General features: G+C 41.4%; 1 protein-coding gene across 1 annotated transcript in view; it reads right to left on the bottom strand.

The window, feature by feature from the left end:
* st3gal3a (ST3 beta-galactoside alpha-2,3-sialyltransferase 3a) overlaps positions 1-10,156 on the bottom strand; it is a 120,847-nt gene extending 110,691 nt beyond the window's left edge. Inside the window, exons 1-3 of the mRNA XM_030433739.1 lie at positions 10,143-10,156; positions 9,004-9,098; positions 1,594-1,657 (exon numbers count right to left, since the gene is read on the bottom strand). Coding sequence (XP_030289599.1) covers positions 1,594-1,657; positions 9,004-9,098; positions 10,143-10,156 — 173 coding nt within the window. The remainder of the gene's footprint in view (positions 1-1,593; positions 1,658-9,003; positions 9,099-10,142) is intronic.
* Between the last annotated feature and the right edge of the window lie 6,322 nt (positions 10,157-16,478).

The following is a 16,478-nucleotide window of genomic DNA, read 5'->3' as shown; positions in this document are numbered from 1 at the left end:
GATTGACAGGAGAGTCGGAGCAGCGGGTGCGTTGTTGCATGCGCTTCACCGCACGGTTGTGACGAAAAGGGAGCTGAGCCTTCTCTGGCCTGGGAGCGCCTGGGGATTCCCCAGTCAGAGTTAGCCAATGTGGCCGGGGAAAGGGATGTCTGGGACTCGCTACTGAAGCTGCTGCCCCCGCGACCCGATTCTGGATAAGCGGTTGACAATGGATGGATGGATGGACAATTATATTTGATTTTTTGTATTTTTTTTTCAAAGCACAGAGATCCGGGGCTATTCCCAAAACATACGGGGCTATAGCCCCGAATGCCCAGGTCTAACGACGCGCCTGATAGTGACTGCATGAGGCACTCGTCATTATAATTTAGTTGTATTGGTCAGAAATAGAACAATCAGCGCTTATATTGTTGTTTTTGTTAATGCGCCATCTTGGTTATCTGGCATCCTCTGTTACCGTGGTTACAAGCCTGCTCGTGCACGGCAGGCTCCTCTGTGGGGAGGCGCTTTGAAGGCAGGGCTGCAGCCTACTACTGCAGACTACTGGAGACAACTATTTTTTAAATCACTCTCGTATGAAGCAAGATAGGCTGCATAATAATCTGAATAATGTGAATGGTGGCTCCATTCTCTAAGTGTCCCAGAAAACCATGTCATTGAAAGAATACTCACAATATCAGAGCTCTGGAACTGGCTCGTACATGTGCTTTTTCTGCTTTTTCTGCTTTGACATGGCAAAATGTCCACTGTAAAAAGGTTCTACTCAGCTCTGTCAATATACTTTGCCCCTGACAAGCTCAGACTATTACTCTTAATGTCTGAAATGGAAAGGAAGACCTTTTTGCTAGAGAGAGAGAGAGATCCTTTCTGTTTACCAGAACCAGTCATTATATTGCTCTCATCAAAGCCACTACACTCCATTTACAGAAACAGAAATTTTACCATCATTGGTTTGTCTTTCCACTAATAGTCACTGACCCTGGTTGGTCTAAATAGATTACAAGTGATCTTATTCTTTGATAAAACACCTCTACTGTATGTATACATTCTATAATTTTGGTTAAACAGGTTGCAGGTGCATACTTTTCCCTTTAGGTGGTCTATATTGCTGTATTTGATTATATATATTTCCAGAGAAACGTAATCTCATTTTTGCTGCACTTTGGTGCACTTTGGTATTAGTTGTTGGTACAACTAATAAAGCTTTAATTGATTGATTGACTGTCATTTGTATAATCTTTTCTGAAATGATGGTGCGTAGTTTTGTAAATCTAATATTTAAGGTAACTTATTTAATAACTTATTATTAAATTAAATAACTTCCCTGTCTGGGATCATTAAAGTAATTATATCTATCTACCTATTACAGATCAGATGACTAATTGATGGACCAAATATAAAGAGACTGAAACTTGATGAAATGATGATAGCTAAACACAAAGTGTGGTGCACTGGAGAAGAGTTGTGCCACATGACCCATTTAGAACTGTCTCTGTTAACTGATTATGGAGACTTTAAATAGAGATTTTAAAGAAAGAGATATTGTGATGGCTGCACTCTGTAGAACTGATTCGACAACTAGCACCAACATACCTGTCCACTTCTTCCCCAAGGCCATAGCTCTTTGTGGCTGACAGAAGAATATCTATGATCTTCTCTGCAGAGAGACAAAGACAGAGACAGAGAGAGAGAGAAAGTGAGAGGGAGAGTAAATGCATGCCATGTTAAAAATATATTTTTTTAAAAACTCACACAACACATGCACCTCCATTATTATGATCATTGACATCAAAAAAAGAGTGGTTACATTTTGGTCATATCTTAAATTGATGACTAGGGCTGGGTATCAAACTTTGATTATTTTATGGCACAGACCAACTTGCCCCAATACTACAATACTATCCAGCATCAAAAAATGTTCTGTCATTCGTTACCAAACATAAATGCCTCAGAAGCTATCTCATCAGCATATCAGCATCAGTGAACCAATAAGCATTCAGTATGCAGTGATTGGCTGTCACAAGGCATATCGAAAAAAAAAACCCCAAAAAATAGTAGGTTAGGACAGAGACACAGAGAGCTCACCATGTGTATGAATAATGTAGTCTTTGCTATTCGGTGTTTCCCCTATATGACCGCTGCTGATTTCTTTTTCTTCTTTTTACCGAGGAGAGAGGAGAGATGGAGAGTGGGCTCAGTCTTGTCTCTTTAGAAACTAACGTTATATCATTTTGCGCTCTGGACGCTTCATGATCCAGTTTAATCGCACACCCATTTGAAACAATTTATGAAAATAAATCCTGAACCACGGTGGGCCACCTAAAGAGACTATGAAGCCTGTTACGCTATTTCTTACGCTGTCAAAGAAACTTTGCAAGCGGTCTCCTTCGCTACATACATATCATCCAGATATACCGTTACCGGTTGATGCAGGTGATGCACCGCGCTAAACTTCGCTATTCCGTGCAGTGCCGTGCCGCGCTGTGCTGTCTCTCAGCATACACCACAATAAAGGTAATGTTAGCGGCAGGTTTGGAAAAAGTGCAACGAGAAACTTTGAGTTTACTTGATAATGTCAGCTCAACGATTTTAACAAGCACCGGGTAGATGTCAACCACGAAGCAAGCAACACTGATCATGGATTCAGGATTATCATTCGGGGTAGATGGATTTGTGCTGAGTTCACAAGTAAGGACTCCGACTTTGAGTGGCGTTTCAGTGTACTTTTTCTAATAGGAAGTCAGAAAATTCCTTCTGTCTCGAATGCAGCATTACTATGCGCGAGGGCCACTGTGACGCGCGAAAGCTGTCAATCTCAAGTTTCTGACAGATAACTTCACAGAGGCACAGACCTTTTGGATTGTTCTAGTATTTGTGTTATGTGATTTTACTGTATGGTTGATTGCAGTAGCGTAACATCATGGTGATAGGCCCTGGTGCAAATATTCTTTTTGTGCCTCTACCCCCGCCCTCAACACAAGTGCAGCTCGTGCTCACTGCTCACGCGCGCACACACAGTCACAAAGCCATTTAAGGGAACTGCTATTGCAGGGGTTGACTGGCCATCGGGAGTACCGGGATTTTTCCCCGGTGGGCCATTTTTTATTTTATTTCTATTTATTCATATATTCATTTTTATTTTTTTTATTTTTTCTTCTGCCTTGGTAACTACCGTATATTGCCAAATAATATCCAGGTTTCAATTAACCTCAGGGTCCCCTTTAAACCAGGGCCGGTTCGAGGCAGGCATATATGAGGGGGCAGACAAAAATATGAAGGGGGCATCATGTGTACACATCATGCTCCAGCACTTTTTTATCTTTGCTTACAGTAACAGTGTTTCTTCATTGAATTTGGTTGTTAGCTATGTGTCCAACCCCAACCCGGAGAAGTGGATTGCACTTTGTCAGGCCTCTACCATCAGACCTGTCCAACTTTCTCTTTGTGAGCTATAAAAAGTATCTAATGAACTGCTATACCTGCATGAAAAGAACATCAGTAATAATTAGGGCTGTCAAACGATTAATTTTTTCAATTGCGATTAATCGCATTTTGTCCATAGTTAACTCGCGATTAATTGCAAATTAATGGCAATTTTTTTGGCACATTTCTTTCTGTTCTAAATGTACCTTAATGTATTTTTGTTCATGTTGTTAATACTTTTAACAACATAAGAAAGTGCAAATATGCTTGCTTTATGAAAATGTTTATTCAAGACTTAAAATCATGCTATTCAAATAAAAGGCTCAAAAATATCCCCTTACCCTAAATAGAATCAAAACATGGAGATGTCTGCTTTTGGTGAGGGGGGTGCTGGGCTCTCTGCATCTGCCATGTGTTTGGCTTGCAAACGATATTTGAGACTTGACGTACTTCAATGGTAATTAATTTCATGTGGACAGTACGTGCAGATAACTTTTGTCCTATGGACCGAACCATCTGGCAGTGTTTTTAGTGAATTAGCCGTTCATAAGTCCTTTCTCCATTTCCTTTCACTTTCGCTTTTCAGTCCACCGTGTTTTTCCCGAACGCCAACCCTGCTTCTTCTTCTTCTGATTCCCTTTCTTATTCTTCTGCCACCCTCTGGATCAAGACTACAGACGCCACTGACGGTCGTAAATCAAACAATGCGCGTTCCTTTTTTTTTTAGTACCGAGCATTAATCGCGCTTTTAAAAAATGAACGGCATTAAAAGGATGTTGCGTTAATGCGCGATTAACGCGTTAACTTTGACAGCCCTAGTAATAATGAATATTAGCAATAACTTATTAACTTTGGAAAGAAAACAGATGTCTAGTTCAGAAAGCCACTGACATAACTGCGGGAGTGGATGGGTTTATTATTTCTGTGTGACTGGAACTGAAACATCAACATATGACATCATAATATAATTCTATGCAAAGACCTATTGCCAGTCCCAGTCCTGCACACTGCACCTGTACCTGGCACTGTTTTTTTGGTGGTTCCTACTCCACTTTCCTCCTCCTCCTCTTTCTCCTCCCTCTTCTCCTCCTCCTCCTCCTCTGTCTCCTCCTCCTCTTCCTCCTTCTTCTCCTCCTCCTCCTCTTCCATCTCCTCCTTCTCCTGTCCCTCCTCATCTGTCTCTCCCTCCTCCTAACTCCTATGACTGGCATTATCCTGTCCCTCTGCATCAACTCTGCGACTGACACTGGGCTTGTCAGCTAATATTAACAATAACAGCAACAATGATAAATGAGTTAGGATGTAAAAGACAAGATGTATAGCCTATATATTCAAATAATATCTTTTTTTTTTACCTTTGAAAACAGACTCTCTCCTGAAATATGTTTGCTTTTGCAATGAAGAAATGCTGTTGGGTCCCGTGTTGTCACTGTCCTGGCTGACTGTAGCCGTGCTGACCTTCACCCCTCCACCACTAAAAGCTCTGTTAATTTGGTGCATTTGACTGCATCCTGTATTAACCGTTTCTTCTTTTTTGCCCTTAATTTTTCTGCTCCACCCATCTCTTTCTGCAGCTTCTTTCTTTTTAGCTTGTTTGCTCATTTAAATTTATCCCGCTCATCTTTCTTTATTTAAACAGGAAAGTAACGGTTTAATGACTGACTGAGCGGCTGAGCCAATCACATTTCAATAGAAACAAGGATCAGCTCAAGTTGGGAGGGGCCGCTCGTATCCCCCCTTAATATGCTAATATTAGATTGACCCAGTCTGACATTCCACTCTGTGCCACCTGCGGCCGTTTGATGGGGTAAAAAAACGTTCCGACCACCGGCCGGTTCGGCCTGGAACAGACCGACAGTTCGGGAATACTCCTGAACCTCCCTATGGCCAGCCGGCCCCTGGACACAGAATATTTGTCTTCAGTTTGTCAAATACAGTTGACGTGGGCACTCATCTCTGTGCTTGTGTCGCTGCTGCTATTCCAAAGTCTTCCCACTCCGTGGCCTTGGTGAAACCTGACACTACACTGTCAGGCTACGTCTTGGCTCATTTGCATACTGCAACAGTGATTGGATATTTACTGAGGGTTTAGGGGAGGGGTGTGTGTGTGTGTGTGTGTGTGTGCTGCGCAGCCTGCGAATACACGCACAGCAGAGGGAAAGCGAGAGGAGAGGGAAGCCGATACTGTATCATGTGTGTCCCTTTTTCAGTGGATTTTTTTGCGACTGCAGCGAATTTTGTCAACTTGTAATATATTAATTTTGTGACTATATTAAAAAATGCTTTCTCAACTTCTAAAATTTTGAGTCGAGGGGGCAAGACATTTATTTGAGGGGGCGCTGCCCCCTCTTGCCCCTGCGTAGAGCCGGCCCCGCTTTAAACGTCGAGGCAGGTGTATATTTGGATAAAAAAACGCCAGTTCCAAATAAATGCAGAGTCTAATTTATTCTTTTAAAACATCAACGAAGAAGACGTGACCACTGACACTGCACGGTTTTCTTCTTCGCTTTTTTCACGTGTTGTGCTCGCTTTCTGTCAGTCAATATCACACTGATAATCGCCATGGCTCTGGTGTGGTCAAAAAAAGAAAAGGTACGACATGAAATTCAAACGTTCTGTCTTAAAATATGCAGAGAAAAATTTGGTGGGACAGCAACAGGGCCAGGCTGCCTGGTGGAGGCAGGAAGAAGGCTAGCGAGGAGCTTGAGATAAACATGCGGTAATGGGTTATCAGCAAATGGGCAAGCCAAGAGAGAGTGTGATCAGTGTGATGGCGAAACCAATGTACACCACCATGAGTGACAGCAGGGATGAGGAGTTTCCTGCGAGTGCTGGTTGGCTAAATAGTTTCCTTCGCCGCAACAACTTCACTTGCAGAAGACGCATAATTATTGCCCAGAAGGATGCCAGAGAGTTCACCGAGAAGCTGGCGAAGTTTGAGACATTTTCATCCCGGATTTTTGAGAGGAAGCAATAAAGTGTCTGTCCCAAATAAACACCTGGTCTGTTAAGTGATTGAAACCAATAAACGCCCCGGCTATTATTTGGTATTTTACAGTATGATAACTCTCCCAGCCCGGGGAGAGAGACATGCATCGGCTCGACCCACAGTGCTCAGCTGCAGACACAGCAGAGAGGTGACGAGACGACTCATCATGACTGACAGGCATCAAGGTGATGGGAGAAATTATTACTTCCTCCTCCTATACCAGCCAATCAGCGATACCTTACCGACCCGCCCCCAGCTATTTCATTCACAAAAACAGGGGCCTGTGGCAATTCTGGACAGCTGTTTTTTTTTTTTCCTTCCTTCATGGGCCCTTGACAGTGTCTGGGCCCACCGCTGATACTTAGGCCACGGGTTGGTTGTTAATATATTTTTTGTGAAATTATTGTCCAAAATTGTTTTACAGATTACACTTTTATTATGTTCAATAAAAGTGTATTTTCCTGAAGCTTGAGACACCTCATATGTAAGCTACACAGACATTTCCCCTGCTCATTACTGTGCACAAATGTACTGTTATGTACTAAAGCCTAAACAGCCCCTCTGGTGCCGGCAGACACATAGAAACCTCCTGGCAGGGTGCACTTTGCGCTTTGCTTTTGCACGCAGGCGAACATTCACCTCCACTGCTACAACCCCATCCTTGGGGAAACACTGCTATTTCATAAAATTGGTTTTTAGTGATACCCAGCATTGCTCAAGACACACTGAGCTTTCAGACACTCCAGATCTAAGAGCTGAATCCCAAAAAGAGTCCCTTCTGTCAACGGGTCCAGAGACCTACTGTTCAACCTCAGAGCAGCACTGCTTTCAAACCAACTATCTGAATAAACCATGAGGCTTATGTGTAACTCAAAACAAACTGAAGGCCAACAGACACAGGGAGTGATGGGTGCCAGACACTGTACACAAACCACACACTCTCTGCCTGATGGAAACCAACTGACAGACAGGTTATGTCACAATTATGTCCCTGATCAGGAAATAAAAACCTTGTTGCTGTTGTCATTATGACCCGTCAAAAGTCTACACTAGACTGATGAAATAGCAAAACCATACCATAAATCTAGCCAAGCATTTCTGGGAGTTAATTGTTCCAAATAAACAATAGAGATTAATGCAGCAAGGTGCTTCACAGTCAAATATCATCAACTACTCTATTGAGGCATAGTGTGAGTCTGATTGAGGTACACCTGTTCCTTTTTACAAGCAGTCATCATCTACAAACACTAGCACTTTTCACACACAGAGATCCTGACACACAATAAATCCTGAAAAGTGATGACGTTTTTTTGTTCTAAATTACATAATTACATAATCAACAATAGTTACGGGACACTGTCTGATAGGATGCAGTTTCTGAGGAAAGTTTACTGAAGTCTTGGTAAGGAGGGCTGACTTTGGCTGTGATGCTTCTCAATACAAGTTACAATAAAACACAATAGAAGAAGGAGACAAAGTTGAGTTACAAATTTTGCGTCCCATAATCACCACCATTCAACAACGTTGCTTTGTGGATTAAAGTGTATGACATTTCTCTTCTATTTGTTGAGTGAAAACGCTATTTAGCTGTCAGACTGTGAACACCATCAGACCGACACACTCTAGTTCCGCATGGCCAGCTTTCCCATTCACACAGATGGCATCTTGCCTCTGCTGTGGCTCTGATACTTCCCTTTAAAGATGGATGGTGGAACAGAGGTGGAACGAAACAGTCCCACTTTCCGCATCTGTACCTTTCAAATAGACAGCGAGGCAGAGTATTGGCGCATGGTTCTGGCCTTGAAATGACAATGTGAATGGGGCTATTGAATCATGCTGTTTCTTCACAATTCAAAACTCCCACTATCTCACAAACACAGACAGCGCATACTGCAACAACTTAACGCTGATTTGAGTAAACATTTTTCCACATGTCAAAACAAGAATGGCAACTGATGAAGCAAATACCTCAGCCCAAGGTCCAACAGTCCCCTCTAATTCAGTCAAGCCTGATCCAACATCTCATTAACATTTAAATCTGCTAGGTCCAAATTTTCATTTGTATTTTTATAGTATAAACTGTACTCACTCATAGATACCAGCCACCTTTTTTCATCAAGGTCCATGTATTATTCCCTGAGAGATTAATGAAACATTTTGAAAAACACCCTGTGTCACAATGTTAAAGACAGTAGGAAGAAATTCCTGGATCAAAAGTGAATGGGGTCTGTTCTGGGCTGAGACCCATCCTCCATCCAAGTTCTATTCTGTCTGACAACAAGGTAAAGCAGTGACAATTTAAATACAGTGTACACTTTATTTCAAGGTGATCTTTATTTAGATGGATGGCTGGCTAAAACACGTTTCATTGCTCACCCTGTCCACAGCGATATATTGCTGAGTTGCCTTCACCAGTAGAATGCTGCTTCTCCAAACTGGAGGCGTATGGACTGTAGATATTACACTAATGACTTCACACACCCTGATCAAAAAATCCAAACTATCCCTTTATCTGGTGAGATAAGCAGTGCTGCTTACAATGAGTTGATCTGTATTACTTTTGCTGCCAAGGCAAAAATGTGTTATCATACCTTGCGATTTTACACCAAACGGAGGTAGGCAATCACCGATCTTGGAGAATCGTTTGTAATTTGGATCAAGGAACATAGGTGCCAGTTTTGTGAATCTGTTGATATAAGAGAAAACATGTTATAACAAGTGAGAACAGAGAAGTGGTATTCATAATGCAAAATCTGTCCCAGACCCGTACGGCCATGATGTGTGGAGATGCACTGATTAACGGCAGAATGCTTAAGAGGATTTAGAGCATCATGTTTCCTGCTAATCCAGGCTGTCTGAATGTATGTCCACCAAAACAAAAAAGTTTGAGGGAGAGGACAGAGCTGCAAATTCACATTCTCAGCAAGACTTATCCTGGTGGTCCTGAACCAGAACCAGTACCATTCTACTGACAAGGATCGTGTCTCTGATGTGGCAGGGCACAACTACCACATGAGTTAACTCATCCATGTACAGAAATAGCACTGTTAATAACAAAAATGAAAAACATAGGAATGATTGCTGTGGTTGCCGGATGAGAATAAAAACATGTTCTAAAATGGTAATTTGTCTTAGTAGTCCTACATGTCTACATTGGTAAAAAATCCCTCAAACAAATTTGTGGTCAGTTGTGTTTTGAGTATTGATTGGCGGAGACGCTGTCGGAGGATGTGCTCACCGTTTAGTTGCATGTCATCTTGTAGTGTATGATATGGAGGAAACAAACAATAAATGTCATGTAAATAGGATATTTGTCTGATTCCTGTGTCCAGTGTGTGGCACTATGTATATGACACAGTATTGATGCATGGAGGTATTCAGGGAGACTTTGTATACATGTGTGATGAATTTGGTGTTCGTGGGAAATTTAGTTAAAGGACATGATGCTTTACGGCGAAGCATGAAAATGGAGCGCACCATGACACCCACCATGTTTGACGTAGGCGAAATCTTTTGGTAACTTTTCATGTTGAAGGTTTGAGGATGATACTGAGTGAATTTGTAGTCTGCGGTGTTCAATCTGTTGGAGGAGTTCGTTAAAGTACAAGGCATGGAAATGGATGAAAATGGGGGTGAAATGCGAAGTTTGAATACAAATGGTGGACTTCCTGTTGGAGTGACAGGTACTCCTGATATTTTTTGTGCATCTGGTCATGATGTATATGCATACCGAATGTCATTCATGTATGTGCATGTAGGAGGCGGGGCTTGGATTTTCAATATTCCAGGGGGCGCTATAAAGTCCGATGGTAACACCTTAAACAGCTATGGTCAGGAGGGCATTGGCAAAAATTGTAAGAAGTTTCATGTTAATCCTACCTACCGATCTGAAGATATAAAATACTTTAATTTAAAGAGCACTGCCTGGTGGTCATCAGCCAAAATTTTGCACAGAGCCTGAGGTGCTCATGGGGAAGAAGAAACCTGAGTTTCATGTAATTCGTACACACCAATGTGGAGATATGCAACACTTCCTGTTTGGAATTAAATCTGCAGGAAGTTGTTATTTAATAACTTGAGTATTCTTTGAAAAATCTAAATTCTTTTAATAACTTTTTGTCAGGAGGGTCCACAGATGCTGTGTGCAAAGTTTCGAGCAAATTGGTGAAAACGCCTGGTAGGAATTTGAAAAAGTATGTTTGCGGCCTTTCGCGAATTTGCGAAAAAAAAAAACGGAGGCGGAAATGGGCGCGTATCATGAGATTCAGCACAATTCACTGAATGTGTGGATATAAGATTTGCAGATTTGGCTGCTGGTACAGTTGAGGTGAAGTCAGAGAGGACAGGATTGTAGTGAGAAAAGGTAACGTGCTCAGTTTTATAGAAGTGGTTTGGATAGTTATAAAGTGACGAAGCATAGTTTAAGATGGTCTACAAAGTGTGCAGTCAATCAGTGCCAACCACCACACCACAAATAATTTCCATTCCACCATCCCAGAATGCACACCCTGATTTTAATGAGTTACATTGCAGGTTACTTTGTATTTTCTTGTTATGGAAGATAAAGGCTGTATATAAGGATAAATGTCTACGTAGAGATTTTCATCTATGTTGGATAGAAGATGTTTTGTTTTTTAAACTCTGTTTTTCATATTTGGATCAAACACTGAAAGATATTTTGGTGGGATACTTTAAAAAGTTTGCTTTTTTCCCGCTTTCATACTAACTCTACTGTTATCCTAGAACATATATGTTTTCTTCTTTAAGGTATCATTATGACATATGCTGATTGATTTGGATGTCATGGATATAAAATGAAAATTTTAGTGTTTACACTGGTTCCCTATAAACCTCTCATTCACACAGCCCCCTGGATAAGGAAACTTAACTAATGATCAATTTCTTTTACAGCCTTATTGATTATATAAACTCATGTATTACTGTGTTTTTATTTGTGACTTGAGGAAATTGAAAACGATCTGGTTGTCTTCAACAATGGTGCCAACAATAATATCACTTGGAGAAACTATGGGGGAAACGTTGTCTGTTGCCACTTCAAGCCAAAACATTAAGAATGCCACCAAAAAGTTGACATTGTTTGTTGGCCAATGCGCCAACACTAGAGGCCAAAGCAAGCAATATCTAGGTATGTGCTGAATACCTTTGGTAAATTGGTAAGTATTCAGCATTACTGTCTGATACTTCCATATAACCTGCAACAGGTTGCTGGGGCATAGATACATTTTGAAACACACTAGAACCTGACCGATAAAGGATTTTTAAGGCCGATACCAATAGAAATAACTGGTGATTTGAAAATCTGATATTCCGACATATATATACATTAAAAAAAAATCCAGAAACGCGTAACAAAACATAGTATGATAATGCTGTTTAAAAATAAACTTGTTTGTTTCATTGTCACAACAGAACAGAGGAACATCAAAATATATCATAGTGTTGGTGGCGTTCTTAACACGAGTGTTGCCAACAGGGATGCTGTAGAGCAGGGGTGCCCACACTTTTTTAGCTTGCGAGCTACTTTCAAAATGACCACGAGACACAACTCATCATGACTGACAGGCATCAAGGTGATTGGACAAATTATCATTTCCTCCTCCTATACCAGCCAGTCAGCGTTACCTTACCGACCCGCCCCCAGCTACTTCATTCACAAAAACAGGGGCCTGAGCCAATTCTGGACAGCTGTTTTTTTTTTTTTGTCTTTTTTTCCCTTCCTTCATGGGCTCCTGATGGCGTCTGGGCCCCGGTGCAGCTGTACTGGTTGCACCACCGATACTTACGCCACTGGTTGGTTGTTAATATATATTTTTTGTGAAATTATTTGTCAATAATTGTTCTAAAGATTACACTTTTATTGTATTCAATAAAAGTGTATTTTCCTAAAGCTTGAGACACCTCATATTCAAGCTAGATAGACATTTCCCCTGCTCATTACTGTGCACAAATGTACTGTTATGTACTTAAGCATAAAGAGCCCCTCTGGTGGCAACAGACACATAGAAATCTCCTGGCTGGGTGCATTTTGCGCTTTGCTTTTGCATGCGGGCGAACATTAACCTCCACTGCTACAACTCCATCCTAGGGGAAACACTGTATAATATCACATAATGAATGGCAAATGTGCTCTGACTTGGCAAAACAAAGCTGCTGTTAATCAGTGAATGTTGGAAGGTCCACAAAATAATTGAAAGAAAAACTTTCCTGAAAACACTTAAAAACAATTGAGAAATCAGCTACTAATGATGCATGTTGCCTTTACTGTCTACACATTGTTTTAGTGTCTGATGGAGTGTTCGGATGTATTTATCCTGCTTGCAAGCCTACCTGTGATTTGAAGTTTCATAAGATGCAATGCAGTACAAAGAATGGAAACAAACTATAATTACAATCTTAAAGATTTAATTTTGTAAAATATGGGCAGAATTCATAAACAGCTCAAAAAAATTGTGGGCAGTATATCACAACTGCTGCTCCTTGCTAGCTATCGTTGGCTGTAGCTAGCTATCGTAGCTAGTTAAAAAAAACTCATGGCTCTGTTAGCCATGGATCCAGTCGAGCTAGAGTTTGCCTTTACCATGACTACAGATCACGGGGGGAGTAACCATGGGCCACAGTGCTCACCTCAATTGGGGTTTAGCAGTCTGAGCGGGAACAAAGCTAAACACCAGACTGGGGCTGAATACAGCCTTTGAGAGCATTGGGGGTCAGTCTGAAGACAGGGAATACCGTACAGAGAAGATTTAAAGCAGCCCTGAACAGGACTATGACTCCACGGATGAGAAGACAGAACAGGCAGAGACAAGCATACCCTAAAAAATAAGCCCTCAAGCTAACTAAAATTAGTGTAAAACAAACATCTTTGGAGAGCTACTTTGCAAAGAAAAAAGGAATTATGATGAGACGGAAGAAGAGGGAGTTGGACAACTGTACTCAAGTTAGCTGATGAAGTGGCTGAACTGCAGCTACAGGGGTGGCGAGTGGACAACAGCTGGAGACTGCATGTTACCTTAGTAACATGCAGAAAGAAAAGAACCAACTTCAGGTGTTTATGCACTTTGTTGTGTAAGTATATTTATGCTTAATTACGAGCGCACAACATTAAAACCCCTGACAGTGGACAATGTTGGGGAACCTTCGGTCCTGGCAGTCCTGTGCATGCCACTTACGATACGGTACGATATGATATACTTTATTGTCCCATTCAGGGAAATTTGGCTTGGACTCAACAGCTGCGCCATAAATGCCTTGACAGCCACAATGACAACAAACAATACATCATCAGCCATACCATCACTGACAAATACATAACAGTATTGCACATATCCCATAACATAACACATACATACACTATACATAAGTAATACATGCTAAAAGATCACCATAATAAATAATCAAAACACTCTAAAAATTATTGCACAAATATCGGCCTCAAGCAGCATTATTTAGGAATTTGATGGAGGTTGGAACAAATGAATTCTTAAAATGGTTGAGTTTACAGTGAGGGACTCTATATCGTCTGCCCGAGGGTAGGAGGTTATATTCTAAATGAAGAATATGGGATGGGTCAGTCACTATCCTCTGGGCTTGCCTAAGAACAGTTTGTTCATAAGTAAACTGCAAGGTCTGATAGTCACTTTTTCAATCACCTTCATGGCCGTGTGCACCAGACGAGCGAGTTTAGTTTTTAGTTTTGCAGTGATGTTGCCATACCAGGATGACATCCCATATCTGACTAAGCGCAATAGTACTGCCTGGTAAAATAAAAAAATATGCTTTTGTCCACCCCATACGCTCTCAGTCTGCGCAGAAAATACAGTCTCTGCTGTAAATGAGAGCACAATCTTTCAACAAGCACATACCAACTAAAAGTGTCATCTAGGTCAACTCCGAGATACTTGTATGAGCTGACCTGCTCAATGGGTGAGTCACGTATGACAAATTGACACACAAACCATCCAAACACCATTGTGGACCAAAAAACAAGCAACAGTCGGACAACATTCCCCTGCCACACCACAAAAACTGCCCAGGAATGACACAAGGAATGTGAAAAAAGCCTAGGGCATTGATCCAATCTCCAAAACCCCCAGAACCCAATGTGACTGAGTATCTGTGGGTTGGCAGGAATACGTCTGATCCATGGAGGCCCCATCCCCCCGTATACCGACCCAAACGATCCACTGTCAATATCTCAAAGCCAGACATCACAGGACATCCCCAGAAGTCTTGTGTCTCTGTCTCTCTGTGACACACAGGGAGCCTGCTCAATATAAAGCATGTGCTTTTAATGTTGTGGCTGAGGTGAATGTAGGAAAGTCCTTGCCACCCTGTATGTCCTATCGACTCTTCATCACACTTGTGAACAAAACAGTGTGTGTCCCCAGCAGTGAGATCTAGGCACCTCCCATTGTTAATTGACCATGATTATGACATAATTTTGAGCAAAAATCTCTCACTTGCACGTCTCTGTTCCTTTTATAATTGTGTTGTTGTAGTTACTATCTTTGTCAACTTATATAGAAACGATCATCAAATTTAATGCAGAAAAGTCACAACCCCGTCAGTCTTCCTTACCAAGTATTCATTGAACTACCTCTCAGCAAAGCTGATTGACCCATGTGCGAAGACTATTAAAAATTTAAAATTGCCTGGGGCCTTGGGTCCTTTTGCAACTGTGACAAAACCTGTGGAAGAACTCATGAATGAACTTAACTCAGTACCCGTTTCTCTCCTTGATTCTGTGGCACCTGTCTCTACCAAGAGAGGACGACCAAAGAAATCTACTCCCTGATTTGCAGAGGAAACCCGAGATTTCAAGCAGGCCTGCAGTAAAATGGAATGTTCATGGTGAAAATCTAAATTGGACGTTTATTATCTTGCATGGCGTGACAGTTTACTATGTTTAAGCATTCTCTTAATGCTGCTAAAACAGCATATTTCTACTGCCTAATAAACAACCCCCTAAAAGGATCAGTCCCAACCATACAGGACCCAGCAACTGCATCCGGGCCACAGGTAATTGTTGCCACGTTTTGATAGGATTTACAGTTGCCTATGAGTATGGTGAAGTCAACTTGAAATTGGCTAACTAGTTAGCTCCGCTTTAGTCTGCTATGCGATGGTGTTTTGAAGCAAGTTTAATGTTAATAATATTATGAGGGAGCTTGGTTTTCAAGGTAAAAAGTCTGGAAACGTGCAGACTGGAGACAGAGACTATGCGAACAGTGTCCAAGAGTTTGGAGACCATGTTGGAGACAAACACAGCTTTCGCTAGCTGTTAGCCATTAGCTACACGGTAATAAATATAACAATGCATATGAACAAACTCATTAACATATTCAGACACACTAACCACTCTGAATCATCCTGCTGCAGCTGCAGAGTCTGAATTTCTTCAGGAGCCTCTCCTTCTGAGTCCGATTCTGGGTCAAACTGGTATGGTTGAACGACAGCATCTCGGCAAGCCATAGCACCGTAAACATTAGCACATGCTATCACTAGCGTAAGCGGCAACCTCTCTCTGAGAGGGGCGTATAGCAGTCAAGGCAGGAGTTGACAGACGGAGCGCATTAGCATTTAAAGGTGCAGGCACAGAAACAGCCTGCTCTCAGTAAAGCTCAGTAGAGCTCACTTGAGTGACTTTTAGACAGCTAAAATTCAGGACCACGTATGGGTTTGGGGCCATACATTTCAAATACAGTGTTGTTGGACCTCTGAGGGCTGTGTGAAATTGATAAAAAACAGTATAATATGGGACCTTTAACGCAAAAGATTTCTTTCTATCTTTTGCACTAAAATTGATAAGATTAGAATCAAAATTAACTCTTCTTCTCTGGCTTCCTCATTAAAGTGTGTTATAAAAACATCCTACTGCTGATTCTCAGTTAGTCTTAGCTCTAAACACTTAAGTATCTCTCTTAACAAATTGTCTAATCAAATCTCATCCTCCAACCAACTACCTGCATCCTGGACCCCCTTCTAGCAAATTTGTTTAAGGATGTATGGCCAGCATCGGGACCTACAATGTTAAAAATTGCTAATT

Source organism: Sparus aurata, chromosome 11 (assembly GCF_900880675.1).
Source record: "Sparus aurata chromosome 11, fSpaAur1.1, whole genome shotgun sequence".
NCBI lineage: Eukaryota > Metazoa > Chordata > Actinopteri > Spariformes > Sparidae > Sparus > Sparus aurata.
The sequence above is the reverse complement of the archived record's forward strand: the minus strand, read 5'-3'. Positions and strand labels throughout refer to the sequence as shown.